We start from the raw sequence: 19,285 nt of genomic DNA, 5'->3' as shown, positions 1-19,285 counted from the left end.
GACCATTCGTTCCACATCTAGATCTGCAAAATTGCACATTTATTAACCCTCGCAACACAAGTCATGCAGTTTTGAATAAAGCCTCGACTAATGTCCAGAGTGATTTCAAAGTGCATATCGGTAGACTAACGATCACAAAGCGTGAGTGCGTGAGGTGGGTTTATCGCAAGCTATGAATACAATTTCAACTTGACGTAGGAGGAACACCTTACACGACATGGTTACATGTGCTGTACAATTTAACTTTCTCTTCTTGGCGGACATGATTTCCTATTTATTACTGATCATGAACTACGCCTTTCAACTCGCTGGTGTTGTTTTAACATGATTACAATCGTGAAACAGGCCATGCCTTGTCAGGGGAATTGAATGTCGACCCAGACGTAAAGACAAATAGTCCTTTGTAATTATAAAACCTTTAAGTCTTTTGTGGATGAAACAATATTTGGACGGTCCTAGGTCGTTTCGGACCAATGCTCTCCCTTAATGAAATACATGTATATGTATTGTCATGTCATGATTACCAGCCTAATGGTCAAATGGTCACGCCGAAGACCCGGGTTCGATTCCCGACGTGGGTACAATGTGTGAAGCCCATTTCTGGTGTCCCCCGCCGTGATATTGCTGGAATATTGCTAAAAGCGGCGTAAAACCATACTAACTCAGTCATGCATGATGACCACTTTAAACAACACGTAGTCATGTCCAGGCTGACAATGAGGAACTAGTCAGTTGTTTGTCTTCTTCAGTCTGGATTACAATTTGCATTGTATTGTTTATAGTTTACATAGTGTCGGCTCATGCAGCCCCTCCATAACTACTATGAAATGCATGCTTCTGGTGTGTTTTGCCATTCAAAAAGGGAGTCCTGTGTGTCTTGTGTCATTTCTGTTGGTCAATATTTAAATCCGAATTACTGTCTCATACACATGTAACAGAGTCAGAAATGGATTCAAAATAGTTGTACAGCATCGGTTTCAGATTTCTTGTTTTAAGTTTTAGCCATTTGCTGAAGGCTCCGAAAACTGACAAATAACAATTACACAACAGTTTGTTCTGCAATAATTTATTTTCAGGCATCGGATAGAAACACTGAAATATTATATCACTTGTAGCACTAGTGTTGAAAGCATCTACTCGTCACCTACAACAAAACAAAAACACATTGCATATGAGAAAGACAGAAATTACACGAATAATTAGAGAAATCACGTGCTATATTATAAGAAATTACCCGTATCCAAAAAGAACAACACCCACCCTGTGAGAAAAGGTCTTCCATTCCTCGGATGAACTCATCATGACTGACAACTGAGTCACCTGAAAACACCATCACAAACAATGAATGCCAGATAAAAGCGACAGGAATATAATCAAATCAATGCATGACTCTGAAACATATGTATTAGAATTGAAGTTATAAAGCAATTTAATAGCAAGGACCCCTGAGACTGTCACGATGACGGGATGACCACTCATACACAGGTTAATTTCAGACAGCAATCTCAATAGCATATTTCATTGTGATAAAAACATACACATGACAGGTTGAAATCTATACATCTGCTATTTCGTTACTTGCCATCTATGTCAACCAAGTTTAGGATTTGTTCCGCATCTCGTTTGTCGAATAGATTCTCAGCTTCTGATTGGTCAATGTTGCCATCCTCATTCAGATCAGCAGAGGCAAGGTCATCTTGCACATCTTGGAAGATTCAAAGAATCGTGATTTAATAAATTGCTATAGAATACTGTAGTTATACAGCTATATATTATCGTTTCCTGTTTTGAAAACATACAAAACATACGTGATTAAATTGTATGGTTCTGTAAAACAGATTCAAATAGTATGATTTGTTGGTTTGTTTGTTTGTTGTGCTATATAGTCAGCAATATTCCTATTTAACGATGTACATAAGCCGTCCTAGGCCGGACAAATAAGTGGTTGACGTTATGTGCAGCGGCTCATGCCGACGTGGTACGATAAATGCAGTCAAGCAACTGATCCAGTTTACACCTAATTTCAAATAATTAATGAAATTGGTCGTTTCATGACAATTAAATTGCAAGGGTAAGTCATGTGTTCACGTGAATAATCACGGGACCATATGGAACAAATCAATATGGTGCATAGGATAACACTTTGGTCAGTGGTTCGTTCAAATTATCCTCCACGTGTCTATATAAAAGATTATAAAAGCTTTGCTGAGGCCTTGAATGCTAAAAATATATGTGATCACACAAGTTTCAAGCAACAGTCGTCACATGACACCAATAACATTCATTATTGTCATAGTTTTACATGATTGAATGAGTAAGTGTGTGCATCACGATTTAATGCCATATTGGTCATATGACGACTGTTAATATGTTTGCGAATAGTTTTCATCGTTAATTTGGCAGAAAAAAAGTCGTATAGACAGCAGTTGCAGATCGGATGGTTGTCAACATAACTATCCTCTTACCTCTCTTTCCTAACAGTCCCAGTTTGGCAGCAATGCCAATTCCTTTCAGAACCTTGCTGCCTCTGATACGGAGCCATCTGCGACGACGACGACGACGGAATAGTCCTTCCGTGGGGAGAACAATCAAAGCCATCAGGAGGAACACCACGAGCAGTCTCATCTAGAAGCAAAGAACGTCAAATAAAGAAAAGGAACAGTAACAGTATTTCAGTTATACAATGGTGCTAACTTGCCGTTGGAAGAACGCCCGAAATAATGCATGTTTCGAGAGCTGACAACTAATGTCAGTGACTGTAACCAAAGCGTCCGCCTGTATTTTGACATGGAAGATTGGAGTTATGTTTAAACATCGAAATCACACTCATACGCTTTCCGTTTTGAGTGAAATTTTCATTTACTGAATTTGCGCTGATAAGCTTTTCATTGAAAATAAAGTTGTATTTTTTTTAAATCTGCAACAAGAGGAACACTACATCTGCCATATGGACCAGAGTGACAAACAAATACAGACATTTTTAGGACAGGTTCTACATTGTTAACCTATATGAGTAGAATTAACACAATATCATCAACGTACTTTTAATAGTATCTACACACAGTAACTTACCTTGAGTAGCCTCTCGAAGTCAGATGCCAGGGACATGCTTGTTGACTTTATATAGAATGTATGTGATCATTGCCACAGCTGAGGTGTTTGACGGGATCAACGTTGATTAATGTATTCCACAGCAAAACAGACACCACAATATGTGTAGCTGTCCAATCAGCGCTGAGTAATTGATAGCAAGATATAACTGTCAATTAGGGTAAGTTACATTTTCGTGTCAATATGACAAATACGAGGCGACGTAACCGATTGGGTGGATATGACAGAAATCTTGGGTTCTGATTAATATAATGAAATGTATGCTTTGTGTCATTACACCACTGTCTTGAGTTAGGAGAGAGGGGAGTGAGTTAAAATTAAACGTCGCATTGGCATTATTACAGCCATATAGCAACGAGAGGGGGGAGAGAGAAAGAGGGGTGGTGGCGATTGGGGGAGTGCGTGCCATATGATATCAATCACTGGTTTGTCTGGTCAGCGCTCGATTATATACAGATCGCTGCAATACAGGTGGAAGACTGTTCAGCTTAGAACATCCAACAAATGAAATATGACATTTCTAGATGTTCTTTCATATATGGTTTCACATATGGTTTTTGTGAAATTAATCAACAATATATTGTCGCACTGACATGTCACATGCTAATGACATTAGTCACTCATCTAACGAGGCAGGTTTAACCTGTGGTTCACATGCAGCAACCCATACCCAGCTAAACCCATCTTTTCACGTCAGTGCATAAATCATATTCTGTTTATTATGGCCACCACATCCTGTTCGAGGTGTGTCTGATGCCAGCCAATGAGAGTGAGAATGGGTGAACGGGGTTCACATTTAGGATTTACAAGTTTGCAGTCCCAGAGTGAGTGAGAGAGTTGTGTTTAACGCCGCTTTTAACAGTATTCCAGTTATATCACGGCGTGTCAGCTTAATGTGGGAGGAAAGCCCGAAGTGATGCAGGTCTCAGACTTTTACCACTTCGGTGAAACCCACGAGCACGGGTATGGTGCTGACAAAGCTTGAAACATAATCGGGGCGAACCGGGATTCGAACCCACAGTCATAGGTTTCTGGCGTGTCCACGGGACGCAACTCTGCACAGCGAATCGCAGCGCCTTAGACGACTGGGCCACCCGTGCCCCCTGCAGTCCCAGAGATCAATCTTTGTATAATCATACCGATCTTCCCTATTGACGAGACAAACAGACAGAGAGACAGACTTGTATTACACTTTTACTCCAAGTCGTCACAAAATTGTAACAAGTACAAAACATGTATGACCACTCCGAACGGAGTTCGGAGAGACTCTTCTAAAATGTATTTACCTTTTTAGCATATCAAAAGAAAACAGAAGCTGATCAGTAGCTGTGTAAATCACTTTAATTTTTTTGTAAAATGTCATTGCAGGTTTTGGTGGTAAGAGGACATAAAATATTATCTGTAAACATATAGGCTTGTATTTTCTGTATATCTCACGAGTTGATACAATTTGAGAAGTGTGGCATTTGTTAAAAAAACATGGCATTCGTCTTCCATCATGTTTAAACACTGAAAACACTCCCTGTCCTCAGAAGGCATGTTAATATACCGTCCTAGTTCAATTTGGATAGAAACATTATCAACATCTAGCTTTAGCCAAAGCGCTACTTAAGTTATATAAGTCTTACTTAAACAACACCGTCTCCTAATGTCACCTCTACAGGTATTCAGGAGGGAGGTTCGGAAATTAATTTGTTTCAGCAAATACTGGCAAATGTTTATTTTTGTTCGATGAACATGCTGGATATCCAGACACAAATCGTCCTTAGTGTCATATATATTAACGGCGTCTATAAAATATCCAAGGATTGAGACTCTACGAGACACAATGGCACACTATATGTCTCGGATAAATATTATTCGAGAACACTCGTTCAGCGTTCTAATCTGAGCCGAAAGCCTCTGTCACGTCACCATACACTACACAAAAGGTGGAGTGATGAGCTTGGAACCTTGCTTGATATCTATGCATAATCCTGTGATAATAATATATACCTTTCTCATATCATCTTTAAAAACATTGCTTAGTGCTACGGGATTATAGACAAAAAACGTTTAATCAGAAATATTGAACAAATGGCATTGATGCCAACTTTTAGCTACGTAAGGATATATTGAAAGATATTATGTACTTACTATGTGAATAAACAATATATTATTTTATCCAGCCCTGAAGCTTATTCTTTGTGAACTTCGTTGAGTATTTAAGCTTACACATGTACATGTAAGTGAAATGGTGTTTAAGGCGGCGTCAGGTCAGGAGGCTATTACACAAAACATCAAAGATCCAGCGTAAAATATCAAAATTAAGGAAATTTATTCACATACCACGACAGGTCGTGTATACGTACATGTATGGCTTTGGTCATAGGTGAATAAAATGGTGAATATAATTTGCGCTGTGATATTTTTTATACTATGACGTCCTTGCATTGCAACCTCGTTGCACTGCATGACGCCATAAAAAGAATATCTCCGCATATTAGACGTATGAGGGAATTAAAAAGTTAAAAAGTTAAATGCCATCATTTATAATGTTATGCAAAACTGTTAACGCGGTGTGTGATTTCCTGATATACCGCTATGATAAAAAGTGAATATGGCGCAGATATCCTCTACTGACCACCATTAGACATTTCATTGAGCAGGCTCGCTGACTTGGTTGATGCATGTCATCGTATCCCAATTGCGTGGATCGATGCTCATGATATCAATCACTGGATTTTCTGGTCCAGACTCGATTATTTACAGACCCCCCGTCATATAGCTGGAATATTGCTAAGTCGCGTAAAACAACATACCAGCTGACCAATCAACTTAATGTCAGTCAGCAGACAAATCCAACAAGAACCGAATGGTATTGTTAATGAAGATTATCAAAAATGTGGAAACACGAAGACAATAAAAACTAGTATTGAGGTCGTCATATGTCAAAAAGGAAATAAAATTGACTTGATTTGCGCCAAACAAAATATTGCAAAGGTTGGTTCAGCAACTGTATTAAATCAAGAAGTGCTTCATGGTTAATTCCGAATTGTCAAACTAACCAGTGTGCCATTTAAAAGCATGTTTGGAGTGAGCGATCTGTAAGCCTTACTCTTGCTTATTCTGACTTGTATACTGTTGTGTTGATACATTATGGTACATCAGAGTCGCTTCCCAAAATATGTAGTCCTAAACAGAGTCGTAGTCCACCTTAGGACATGCCAGTTACATTCAATTAGGAAAGGGTTGTGACACGGAGGATCGGACCAGGTCAGATAAAAGGACGTACATTGAGAAGGCATTTCAGGGCACTCTTACGAAGACTATATGAATGACCCTGGTCTTGAGGAATGTAACTAAACACATCGTTTTTTTGAGAGTTGTGGACATTTTTTTTCAAATGTATATACATACTGACTCCATATTTTATCCCGCGGTAGCCTGGGAATAAAAATGGGTTTTTCAGATTAAAAACGATGTTTTATTGGTCTGTTTTCAGTCGTACAAATGGGTATCTCTCATACCCTCACGTCTAATCGCACGTTTAAGAGGAAGCCAGAAGCTGGAATGTAAACATTAAACTTGTTTCCGTCCGGTTGCGCACGCACCTCCCTATGACATGTCACAAATCTCGAAGAATAAGCCATCAAGCAGGACTGGACTGGATTACTTCCCTGTGGGGATGGCTGGGTGGGAACGTACGACTGAAAACAGACCAATAAAACATCGTTTTTAATCTGAAAAAAACATGTTTTAGTCTGTTTTCAGTCGTACAAATGGGTAGAATTCGACGGAACACTGGAAGGAGGGTCGGGAAAGCAATCAGGCAGTGACCACTTTCACGTCGAATGTACCAAGTTCCTCACCCCTGTAGTGACAATAGAACATTCAACCAGATGCACGGACGAGACAAGTTTTTTATCACGAACGCACAGCATGGTTAATGCTCTTCGACACACAACTAATTATCGATGCGACAGGCCAACTGCACGCGTCAGTTGAACTGCGATCGAAGTGTGGTCGACGAATAGTTTAGTTACAGAGCAACTCGCAGTATACAAGGTAACTAAAACAGCATGTTTAATGCTCTTCGACTCACAACTAAGTATCGAAGCGACAGGACAACTGCACACGTCAATTCAATTGCGATCGAAGTGTGGTCGGCGTATAATTTAGTTACAGAACAACTCGCCGTAGACAAGGTAACTAAAATAGCATGGTTAATGCTCTTCGACACACAACTAATTATCGATGCGACAGTACAACTGCACACGTCAGTTGAACCCGGATCGAAGTGTGGTCGGCGCATAATTTAGTTACAGAGCAACTCGCAGTATACAAAGTAACTAAAAAATACGAGCAGTACTATAATGTATGGGAAGACGATGCATACACCGAATAACCATAATAAAAAGCAGAAGTACTGCACGCAACATAAAACCATAAGAATGCGTACATTCACCAACAGCTTTTATTGTAACCTGTTATATGTCACGAAGTGTCGAGCAAAAACTCCAAAGTGAATAAAACACAAATTCACTGTCTTTTCTGAGAGATCTGTTGTGCCACCACGAGTGGACCAAACTGTTTGAGTCCTTCAACATCTTCTGTGGAGATATCTCTAAGATAATGCGAAGCAAACACTGAAGTAGATCTCCAAAAGCTGCCCTCCATAATAGCTTGTAGCGAACAATTACTGTGGAGTGCTAGGGTTGAAGCGATGGCTCGAACTTCGTGCGGATGAGAGGAGGTGGGAGGTGCGAGTCCTTGCGCCTCGTAAGCTCTGAGAATTACCGCTCTCAACCAAAATGAGAGAGTATTACGTGTAATCACTTTCTTTGCATTGGTTGTGAGCGGTATGAACAGCCGTCGAAAATGTTGTCGTCGCTGTTCAGAACGCTGCAGGTAAATACGAAGCGCACGAACTGGGCACAAGGTGAGATCAGCGTGATCATGAGGGCCCATAATGGCAGACAAGGAAGGAATGTGGAACATTCTCGGATCTTGGCCAGGAAGTTGATTTTTCGCTAAAAAATCCCATCTGAGACCAAGATGGACGTTGCCATGGTTACGCTGATCGAACGTAATCCGACCGACGTCAATGGCATGTATATCCGAAATTCTCGCAGCCGTAGCCAGCGAGAGAAGGAAAGCCGTTTTCTGAGACAATAAGTCGAACGCGACCTGATCGAGAGGCTCGTAAGCCTGATTAGACAGGTTGCGCAGAACGACATCGAGGTCCCAGGCCGGCGGTCTGAATTTACGTGACTGATCTTCAACCATGAAGGCACGTAGGATCTTCTGCAACTCCGGTACTTTAGTGAGCTTGTCGCCCGTAGGAGACAGCACCACCGAAGCCAAAGCTGCCAGATATGTCGAGATCGTCGACCCTTTCAGACGCCGAGATGACCGGAGAGAGACTAGGAACTCCGCCACCTGTGGTGGGGTCGCTACCGCCGGGTTGAAGCCATGAGACCTGGCGAAAATGGAGAAAGTGGTCCACTTGTCATCGTACAGCTTACGAGTCGTAACTCGATGTGCCGACGAGACAAGCGCTGCCGCTTTAGCCGAATAGCCTTTCTTCATTAACGAGGTCTTAAGCAAACCCAGGCGTGAAGCTGGAAGTTCTTTATCCCCGGATGCAAGTCGTCGGTGTGAGGATGAAGAAGGAGGTCGTCTCGATCTGGCAACGGGAACGGTGGTTGATCGATTATCTGAAGAAGTTCCGGGAACCACCTTCTGGGCCGGCCAATAAGGCGCGACCAAAAGCAGACGTAGGTTGGCCGTTTGACGAACTTTCACCAGTATCGATGGTAACAGCACCGTTGGCGGAAACGCGTAAGCGTCTAGACCCTCCCACGATATCGCTAGAGCGTCGTGGTCCCATGCCCGTGGGTCTGGAACCGGCGACACGAATCGAGGGAGGCGGTTGTTGTACCGGGTTGCAAAGAGATCTACTTGGGGCAACCAGAGTCGATCTGTCAGCAGATGAAAGACTGTCGGATGGTTATCCACTCCGTGGGAGACGGCCTCGATGGTCTCGACAGGGCGTCGGCTATCACATTCTTGGCCCCCGGAATGTGATAGGCGCGTACGCCCATGTCCAAGTCGTCGACGAGGGCGAAGAACCTGAATGTCCGGTCCAGAAGGGCCGCCGACCGAGTCGTTCCCTGTTTGTTGACGCAGTGGACGACTGTGGAGTTGTCCGACTGTATCATCAGCCGTTTCCGACGGAGTCGAAGTTTCCAGAACTCGACCGCCCGAATCACTGCTTCCATCTCGAGGCAGTTGATGTGGAGGACCTTTTCTACTGGCGACCACAGCCCGGCCGCTTGGTCGTCCCCGAAGTGCGCTCCCCAGCCTTCCAATGACGCGTCTACGAATAGGTGTAGTATGAACGGAGGCTCGCTCATAAAGACGCCTTCGCAAACGTTCGACGGCTGGAGCCACCACTCCAGATGACAACGTAGCTGCGCCGGAAGTGGAACCAGGAGATTGGGAAACTCCAGCGGACGAAGTTGAAGACGACCTCGGCGAGTCAGGTCTTGGGCCGATGTCAACAGACCGAGGACTTCCTGCCACGTGTGCACCGACGCCGGGGCATGTAGAAGTCTCCGAACGCTGCTGACAATCGTGTCCCAACGGTCTTGAGGTACCATGACCAGATTGACTCCCGTCTGGAAGCGTATCCCAATGTACTGTAGATCCCGAGTTGGTACCAAGTCCGACTTTTGAAAGTTGACGATCCACCCGAGGTACCGTAGTAGACTCAGGGTGGTCGCCAACTCTTCTTGAAGGGCTTCTGTGAATTGGTGAGCTTGGAGCCCGTCGTCAAGGTAGAAGGCGACCCTGATCGCCTGCCGATGGAGCCATTCTACGACCGTCTTCATGATCCGTGTGAAAATGCACGGGGCCGTAGAAATTCCAAACGGGAGGGCCGCCCACTGGTAATGAATACCTTGGTATTCGAATCGGAGGTACTTCTGGAACTCGGAAGCTATTGGTACATGTAGATACGCGTCCTGAAGGTCTATCGAGACGAGGAAGTCGTTCGGTAATATCATCCGACGCAGAGAGCTGAGGGATATCATGGTGAATGTGTCGGGTTGTTGGAGGTATGTTGCGTTGAACTTTTTGAGATTGAAAATAAGCCGCATCTTTGTGGAGTTTTTTCTTGGGTACTAGAAAGATGGGCGAGTAGTACCCCGGCGATGGTGGCGAAGTACGGCCGCCTTTTCCACCAACAAATCGATGGCCTCCGTCAGCCGATCCGTTGGTGGAATGTGGAATGTCGGGGATGACGTCAGTGGTGGCGTCGATCTCAGGCGAGGGGCGTAGCCTGTTGTCAAAATGTTCTGAACGTAAGGGTCGTTGAGGAAAACCCACTTGTGGGCATAGTGATGAAGTCTCCCCCCTACCGGTAGCTCGTCTAAAGGTAGAGTCACCGGGGGGACTCCAACCACGGCGACGGCGGGGGAAGGGACCTCACTTCCTCCCCCGCTGGCCCTTTCCACCTCTGGGATACTTGGAAAAGGAGACCTGGCGACCTTTCCTGTCAGAATCTCTCTTGCGGGACGGCTGTCGAGGAACGTCCCTGCGGAAGGCCCGTTGCACATTCTCGTTTCGGTAACGTCGTCGTGGGGCGTTCGAAACCGGTGGCCGTCTGGACAGGTTGTGTGAAGCCGAAGTGATGATGTCACGCTCGGCTTCCCTGGAGTACTTGTCCAGAACGTCGTTGGTACGACCGTCAAACAACTGTTGCGATGACCACGGGGCCCGTAGGAGTGACCTGCCATGACGATCAGGTAGGTCAGTGCAGTCGATGTAACCATGGCGACGTGCCGTAGTAATCTGGCCCGATACATATCGGGACTGGGCGAGGACGTCCGAGATCCACCCTTGCATACAGGTGAGAACCGATGGCACCGTCCTGCCGTCCTCGTCCTGGGGTTCTTTCTCCTCAAAGTACACTGAGAGGGCCTCGATCGCTGTCGACGTCATAGCAAGCGGTTGTAGCTGGTGACGAACAGCAGAGTCCATGGATTCCAAATGCCTGTCTTCTACAAGAATTTTGGAGGGCGCTGGTTTCTTGAAGAGTAGCCCCCAACCCAAATCCCTAGTCATGGGTGACGAAAACGGCATGCCATAGATCGGGTAACGAGATCGACCAGGCGGCTTGCAGAAGCTCTGTCCAGGCAGAGCAGAGGCAAAGTTCTGGTCCATATCGTGAGCCATGGCCCTGAAGACATCGGGAGGAGAAAACTGAAGAGTCTGTGGTGTATCTCCGACCTTAAAGCCCGCACGCGTCGGTTTGTCATCGTCTTGTGATAACTCAGGTAGAAAGTTAGATAGCCAAGCAAACAACTCAATGTCTTTGGGAGGCCTAGGAGGGCTGTCGTTACAATCCATCGTCGACGTCGATTGTGGAGGCGTAGATGAAGGAGCTGGTGTACTAGTTGACGGGCCATGGACCCCCGACGTAGTCGTATCCTTCTTGGTCGACGCCGTCGAGGCGAGGACCGCCGCCGTGATCTGGGCTATCAAAGCCGGGTCGATATGAAAGTGAGACGAGGTCGTCGTTCTGTCACTATCTTCACTACGACGCTGAACTCCCAAACTCTCCCTGCGAGAACGTCGCACGTCCCCGTGGGGACGAGGGCTACGATCTCTAACAGTAGAAGTACTACGATCCCCATCGTAGTTATCGTCCGTCTCGTACCTACGACGACCACGATGGCGATGAACGCCCTAGTGTCGTGTACTGTCTCTCGACGAGGCACTCGACCTGTCGTACCGACTTAATCGGGAACGACTTCTGTGTCCACTGTCGTCCCGCACGACGTCCCTATCGTCGTTGGAAGAACGAGATACGGACCGACTGGGGACCGTAGTCCCCACATGGTCTTCGTCACCACCCGGTCCCGTCGTAACAGGGGAGGTTGAGTGACGCTCTCGATCAACCGATTGACGAAGATCGGTCGTGCGGGTGGTATCATCAGCAGGCGAACGGTCACGTGACTTGTCGAAAACAGAAGTTGACTGAGGCGGGTCTTTATCAACTGATTTCTTAGGTGTGGCCGACCCGCCACCCCCAGGGCCTGATGTGGAGGGTGCAGAGTCCAAGGATCCAACCGATGTCCTTCTCTGCTTGTAGCGCTTGTCAGCGGCCCGCTTCGCCAACGCACGAAGATACAAGTTAAAGTTTATTGAAGACAAGTTCTCACATTCTTTACAACGTTTAAACGTTGAAAACCCGTCCTTAATGATGCAGGAAGGACAATACTTGTGAGGGTCCACTTTAGACAGTTTTCGTTGACACGAGGCACAAATGCCCGACATATTGCCACGTGTAGAATCACTGTCAACCAGCGAAACACGCGTTGAACACAACAATGGATTACCAAGGATTACATTCCAGGAGTCTACAGGTAAGACATATTATTATTATTACTTTATTAGAACAACTGTAGATAAGCGATAAGCACTAGTAGAATACAAACTAGCAGTCTACCGCGAAAGACTTTCTCGAGCGTCCAGCACAGAGGCGCGCTGAGAGATTTGTTACATGTCATAGGGAGGTGCGTGCGCAACCGGACGGAAACAAGTTTAATGTTTACATTCCAGCTTCTGGCTTCCTCTTAAACGTGCGACTAGACGTGAGGGTATGAGAGATACCCATTTGTACGACTGAAAACAGACTAAAACTTGTAATTTGTTTGCAAAACTACGTAGTGGGGCCACGGTGAAAATTGTTTTGTCTAAGTATCACCTGCGTAGGACTTAGTATCTTCTACGTAGGACTTACTATCTCCTACGTAGGAGATACTTAGACACACAAAAATTCACCGTGGCCCTACTACGTTCCGTAAAAAACCCGTCATGCACATTGGACTGAAAAGTTTACAATGCCCGAGCCATTGGATCGATGTTGAGGATTATAACATCGTTATAGTGGAGTGGAGCTTCATGTTCTCAAGGTGTATCGTTGCAACATTTAATATTATACATACTCTATGCATACAGCAAACGAAACGTCAGTCCTATGTGATGTAACAACACATCTTGTTTAAAATATTAGAATACGTGTGTGGAAACAGCGAATGATGAAGATGTTGTGCTACTGTTGTGCTACTGTTGGAAGTCACTGTATATGGACGGGCGTTGTCCAGCTGGAATACGTATTTCTAGTGACGGACGTAACACGGCAGGACCTACGGCCCAAGAACGTGGCCGGAGTTGTCAGATAGCAATGACACCATTACCCCTGCCTTGTCCAACGTTCTGAAAGACCACACGTACAGGTCCAACTCGCTGGTTTCATCCTATTCCTCCCTAAAACATGTTGCATGGACTGTCCCTTATACAATCGTTCGCGTACCGTTCGTCCCCCTTTCGCCTGCCCTGATTCTACCATCCGAGGTTGAGATGCAATATCGACTCTCTCATCATTGTAGATGATGGTCCTCCATTGCGGATGACGCCAATGTTTATGCTGTGTTGCCAATCAAAGTCGTTCCTGTCGGTTAAGGTTTGTAAGAATGCGGACCTGAGCTGGACGATGGCATAAGACGTCGTTGGTCCTTCGACGACGTCGGACTGTGTCGGCACTGACTGAATGTCCATTGTTTGCCAAGCTGTTTCAGTGGCACTGGTGAATCGATTCTGCAGGTTCTTGCGGATATGACCATCTTGTCCAGGTGTGGTGACTGTGGGCCGACCACTTTATGGCCGTCGATACTTTTTGTGGCGTTATTACCATAGCTACCATGTGTTAAACATGTTTACAAGAACCTTTCGCAACGAGCCCACACCAGCGTTTCGGACGTTGCGTTTGCGCGAATGATGTTGGTCGTATCCCATTTGCAACTTGCGTTTCATTGTAATGATACGATTCAGTAAGACGTTACATTGTTTACTTCCAACAAAAGTATATACCAGACCCCATCACTGTTTAAAACTTGACGTTTCTTTTTCTGTTCACTTTTTATTTGTCCATCCACTAAATACTTTTTAAATGCACCTCCTGTATACTCATGGTACTTTTCACATACATTGTAATTTGCTACCGCCTTAAACATTGCTATTCGTGATAAAAGTCACTGATTGCAGACATTTTAGTAAAATGTAATATAAAAAATACGATGTTATTTTATCACGATAGATGCCCATCTTGCAAACACATTGAACAAAATAAGGTATATTTATATGTTTCTCTGCAGACTTATGCTCCCTCGTAACACATGCCATGTGGTTTTAAATAAGCGGCGAATATAGAATGCATGGGCTTAGAACATTTCCAGAGTACCTCTAAGGTGCATATCAGTATCGAGGTTACAGACCACCGATGACATGGAACATTTGCCCAGTGTTTGCGAGTTCATAAGGTGGGTTAAACGCCGCTTTGAACAGTATCTCAGTCATGTCAAGGAATGTCGGCATCAGTCATCTTGACGAGGGAGCAAGGCCCGAAGTGATGTATGGCCAAGGAGCATGCGTATGATGCTGACAAACTCATGCTGATGAACCAACAGGATGAACCGGGACTCGAACCTACGATAACAGATTTCTGACACATCAAAATGCCACCTTGGCTCCCGAACATTTTCCTAGATGCTCATAGGAACATGTCCAGTATCAAATGTTCTGCATGCATGTTCTGACATCAGCATGTAATAAGATTCCAAGTTCACCGGATTCAGCCAACTCTCTGATGACCGTGCTGGGCGATACAAAACGACAATCCTTCTGTTGGTGTTCTGTGGTTAACAAGGGAGCTTCTAGGTATGTCATCTCAAACCAACAATTCATGTTCTTACGGTGCACCCTCCTTGTCAGGTGTTTGCGAATGGGTTTCTCCTTACAGAAGATTTTCTTTCCAAACGCAAGTCCAACACCTATTGTGATCACTTGATTTACAAGTGAGACCTGGCCCTTGCCTACATTGTTTTGTCGCTTTTATTTCTATGAACATTTGATATTGGAAGGGTTTTGTAGTATTTATTTACGTGAAACACATGGAATCAAAATATACGAATCTTACACAGATTCTGGTAGTTGAATATGATATTGGTCTTTTCAAAAAGGTTAATTGCACTGTGACTGTCAGGTTAGATGACAAATAACAGTTGTTGAAGAGTTTGTTCAGCAATGATTTATTTTCAAACATCAGTGTAGAAAAACTGACATGTTATTTCATCTTGGATTTGTGTCGAATGTATCTATGCAGCATCTAAAACAAAAAACGAAAACATTCCTTGATAAAGAGAGAAGTAGTTCGCATATCATCATTTGAGAAATTCATGACATATGATGATTATATTCGATAAAATAGAACACCCACCCTGAGAGAAAAGGTCTTCCACTGCTCGGATGAACTCATCATGATTTACAACTGAGTCACCTGTACACAGAAAAAGGAAATAAGGAATGCTTAATCAAATTGGCAGGTATACAATAAAAAAAAGTCAAGACACTGCAAGATATATAATGTACGAGAATTGAAGCAACACAGTTCAGTTGCAAGGACTCTGCAACGTTTACAGTCATGGTACACTGGTGATCAGGGATTTTTTTATAAACTGCGTTACAAGAAGCACCCATTATGTCACGGTAAGTACATTGTACTCTTTCACATGTTATGTTCAGACGTGAAGCACAAAGATAAAAAAGACATTCCCAAGGCATGCATCTGCTATTTCGGTACTTGCCATCTATGTCAAGCATTTCAAGGATTTGTTCCGCATCGCGTTTATCGAAGAGATTCTCAGCTTCTGTTTGGTCAATGTTCCCATCCTTATTCAGATCAGCAGAGGTAAGTTCATTTTGCACATCTAGAAAATACGTGAAAGATTACATGAATCGTGAGTTCGTTAATGTCTTCATCAGTACAGAAACAAGGCAGTTCTTCCACAACAGAATAATTCATTATTATACCTAGCTGTAAAAACGATGTTTTAATTGACAAACAAGACACGTATGTTATTCAATGGTATGTTTGTTTGTTGTGTTATGCTGCAGTCAGCCAAACAGTAAACTACGGTTATAACGAATGCAAAGGAACCATTAATTTTAGTTCGTTATAAGCATATATACATGATATATACAGCAAATGCCCGGGACAAAAACAACAGTACGTTTTATCCGTCAAATCGTTATAAGCGTGTTCGTTAAAATCGTAGTTGACTGTATATCAATTTTTCAATGCCAGCCTGTAAATATAAATCTCTAGGCAAGATTAACCACTGGTTAGCATTATGTTCAACGTCAGGTTACAATATTTGCAATCAACCAAGACATCGAAATTCACGGCCGATCCCATTTAATCGCCTCTTATTATAAGCAAAATATAATGCGTGCTATTGACCTCTTTTAATCTGTGTCCCTGAGGTCTTGGGACATTATTATTTTCTACAATATGATATTGTTCTCTACATTATAGAACAAGATCAACATGGTTGTTTATAGCGTTTCCGTCGCAATTATACTAGAGTGCAAAGTGAACCTGACCAAACACTGTAACAAGTTGGACAAGTCAAAAAAGGGTACTCCACTGGGCATAACTTTGAAGCAACACTCGCGTGATATAACTTGTTGAAACGATTTTTAAAAAGTGAGCGAGTGAGTTTGGTTTTACGCCGCTTTCAGCAATATTCCAGCAATAGCATGGCAGGGAACACCAGAAATGTGCTTAACGCATTGTACCCATGTCGGGAATCGAACCCGGGTCATCGAGGTCATGACGAGCGCCCTGATTTAAAAAGAAATGAAATGAATAATTACTCTCCGTCATTGTTTTAGATGTAGATAACTGAATGAGTGAGTATGTGTTTTAGGATTAAACGCCAAATCTACCATATATAATGACTGTTACTATATGTATGTTAATAGTTATCATCGTTAATTTGGCACTACAAAACTTGAAGATCGGATGGTTGTCAGCATTGTCTTGCCTCTCTTTCCTATCAGTCCCAGTTTGCTAGCAACAGCAAGGCCAGTAAGAATCTTTCTGCCTCTGATACGGAGCCATCTGCGACGACGACGACGACCCTCGGTGGGGAAAACAATCAAAGCCATCAGGAGGAACACCACGAGCAGTCTCATCTTGAAACAGAGAATGGCACATAAAAGAATCAGTTATGCATTATAATTACAGGAAAACCAATGGCGGACAACTAAAAGCAAGTGTGTGTGTGTGTGTTAGTGTATTTTGTTTTAATGCCACTCTTAAAAGTAATTCAGTTATACATATTGGGTTTAGATGGATGTTCAAACAAATTCCAAAGTGAGAATAAAAACTAATTATAATTATTATCACCAAGGACTTCGGTTATCTGCGGTCATTTTGTCATGGTAGATTCAAACCAACCGTGTTTCGGGTTTTTTTAACTTGAGGTTTCTGAATCAGAATCCAATACAAAAGCTCACTCTCGCGAAATCCATTTTGAAGGAACATCACGTGTACCGAATCTACCCTGACACCCGCTTATTTTAAAGTACAGGTCTGTTTCCAAAATAACCAACATCAACATGAATACCGACCAGTATTAGGAAGAATCTGGCTACGCACAGTAATCAATATTTGAGTCAATTCATATCATTGTGTGTGTTTTTCTCATCCCTGCTCATCTTCATAGAGAACAGCTGTGAGACAAAAATGTATATTTAATTATCTTTGTTTGAGAATATGGACAAACGTGGTTCACAGTTTATTAACTCCGTAGTTTAAATCTGGTTCATAAAAAAATATAAATAAAAAACAACTTTCAAAAGTGGGATGATATCTATTATCTAATCGAATGGGTCGTTATAAACGAGAAAACATTTTCATTTTCAGCGGAAGAGTCGGTTGGAACTGCGGAAGATCATAAAACATAGGCTCAGTGGGAGACTGAGGATTTTCGTACGCCAATATAACTGCATGAAACACTAACCAAACACACAGGGAGAAAATAACCACAAAACTATGGATATCATCTATTTCTTTAACAGAATCATTGGCGAACACTTTGAACTTAGCTCTTCATGGGCATTCTTATTTTTCTTTAAGTTTCATCTGAACAAATACATGAAATACAAACATATATTATTTTGTGTTGTTGGTTTGTTGTTTAACACCGCACTCAGCAATATTCCAGCTATATGACGGCGGTCTGTAAATAATCGAGTCTGGACCAGACAATCCAGTGATTAATATCATGAGCATCGATCCACGCTATTGGGATCGATAAGATGCATCAACCAAGTCAGCGAGCCTGACCACCCGATCCCGTTAGTCGCCTTTTACGACAAGCATAGTCACCTTTTACGACAAGCATGGGTTGCTGAAGACCTATTCTAACCCGGAATCTTCACGGGACTATTATTTTGTGGGATTATTTTGTGTGGTGAGGACGAATATGGCTACGTATTGTAATCGCTGTGTTATGTTTGTAGGTCATACTATTAGGTTCAGCTTCAGCTTCAGCGGGAGTGGCCGGGCGAAAACAATGAAAAACAAGAAGCACAACTGTATTGTTTGGCATTTGGTAACTGTTTTGTCGAATATTTGGAAATGGACAGAATCATCCACAATTGGTCTTCAACACATTAAATAGATTTAAATAGTTTCTGACAATGGCACATGTACGTTCACATAAACTCTCAGCATCGTTATTGTTGATGAGGTTGGTGCATCAGTCCTGGGCGCTTAAAAAGCGGAGTTCTTTACAAAGCGGGATGGTACACATATGTGTTCAAACGAGGAATTGGATTGATATAAAACACTTTTTCGATCATTGAGCAGGATGGAAAGATGTGAGATGAGCTCAGAAACGCAAACAAATACAAATGTCTTAAAGGATGTTTGCTTGAAACTCCTGTTACCCTACGTGACGAAAATATACGCACAATTCTGAACATCATCAAAGTATCTTCCTAAACAATCGGTGGTGAACACTCGCGTTATGAAAAACTATTAGCATTTCAATCAAATCAACACAACGCAACTTACCTTGAGTAGTCTCTCGAATTCGGATGATATGGACTCATTGTTGGCTGGTTTATATAGAAGGTGTACGATCACTTTCACAGATGAGGTGTTTGGCATGACAAGCGATGAATAATGTATTTCAACACGACGTCAGTTCCAATCAGCACTGTATAATCGATAGCAGCCTTGCATCATCACCATGTGTTCGTGTGATTATAAATT

The 19,285-nt window shown here is 43.2% G+C and overlaps 3 protein-coding genes across 3 annotated transcripts; all 3 read right to left on the bottom strand.

Annotated features, from left to right (window-relative positions):
* Positions 1-1,050: 1,050 nt before the first annotated feature.
* Positions 1,051-3,123, bottom strand: LOC124140002. Its single transcript, XM_046507327.2, has 5 exons — positions 3,073-3,123; positions 2,466-2,625; positions 1,583-1,705; positions 1,261-1,320; positions 1,051-1,144 (listed from the first exon to the last, which is right to left on the bottom strand). The coding sequence occupies exons 1-5, from the start codon at positions 3,106-3,108 to the stop codon at positions 1,134-1,136; spliced, it is 390 nt and encodes a 129-aa protein (XP_046363283.2). The 5' UTR covers positions 3,109-3,123; the 3' UTR covers positions 1,051-1,133.
* A 5,954-nt stretch (positions 3,124-9,077) lies between these two features.
* On the bottom strand, positions 9,078-10,253 carry LOC125373303. The gene has a single exon (XM_048384304.1). It carries the CDS (start codon positions 10,251-10,253, stop codon positions 9,078-9,080), a length of 1,176 nt encoding a protein of 391 aa, XP_048240261.1.
* Positions 10,254-15,232: 4,979 nt separating this feature from the next.
* LOC124140001 lies at positions 15,233-19,231 on the bottom strand. The gene is made up of 5 exons (XM_046507326.2): positions 19,085-19,231; positions 17,046-17,196; positions 15,804-15,926; positions 15,437-15,496; positions 15,233-15,325 (listed from the first exon to the last, which is right to left on the bottom strand). Exons 1-5 carry the CDS (start codon positions 19,178-19,180, stop codon positions 15,315-15,317), a joined length of 441 nt encoding a protein of 146 aa, XP_046363282.2. The 5' UTR covers positions 19,181-19,231; the 3' UTR covers positions 15,233-15,314.
* Between the last annotated feature and the right edge of the window lie 54 nt (positions 19,232-19,285).

This window comes from Haliotis rufescens, unplaced genomic scaffold, assembly GCF_023055435.1.
Source record: "Haliotis rufescens isolate VD_foot unplaced genomic scaffold, xgHalRufe1.0.p SCAF_5, whole genome shotgun sequence".
Taxonomy (NCBI): Eukaryota; Metazoa; Mollusca; class Gastropoda; order Lepetellida; family Haliotidae; genus Haliotis; species Haliotis rufescens.
The sequence above is the reverse complement of the archived record's forward strand: the minus strand, read 5'-3'. Positions and strand labels throughout refer to the sequence as shown.

What these genes read in the sequence shown, in the direction of transcription:
- LOC124140002 (XM_046507327.2), bottom strand. Translation starts at nt 3,108, where the DNA reads ATGTCCCTGGCATCTGACTTCGAGAGGCTACTCAAG. An exon ending in ACTTCGAGAGGCTACTCAAG is followed by an intron (nt 2,626 to 3,072) that starts GTAAGTTACTGT and finishes CTTTGCTTCTAG; the next exon opens with ATGAGACTGCTCGTGGTGTT. An exon ending in AAACTTGGTTGACATAGATG is followed by an intron (nt 1,321 to 1,582) that starts GCAAGTAACGAA and finishes TGGTGTTTTCAG; the next exon opens with GTGACTCAGTTGTCAGTCAT.
- LOC125373303 (XM_048384304.1), bottom strand. Translation starts at nt 10,253, where the DNA reads ATGCGGCTTATTTTCAATCTCAAAAAGTTCAACGCAACATACCTCCAA.
- LOC124140001 (XM_046507326.2), bottom strand. Translation starts at nt 19,180, where the DNA reads ATGCCAAACACCTCATCTGTGAAAGTGATCGTACACCTTCTATATAAA. An exon ending in GGGACTGATAGGAAAGAGAG is followed by an intron (nt 15,927 to 17,045) that starts GCAAGACAATGC and finishes CGTATTTTCTAG; the next exon opens with ATGTGCAAAATGAACTTACC. An exon ending in TGAAATGCTTGACATAGATG is followed by an intron (nt 15,497 to 15,803) that starts GCAAGTACCGAA and finishes TTCTGTGTACAG; the next exon opens with GTGACTCAGTTGTAAATCAT.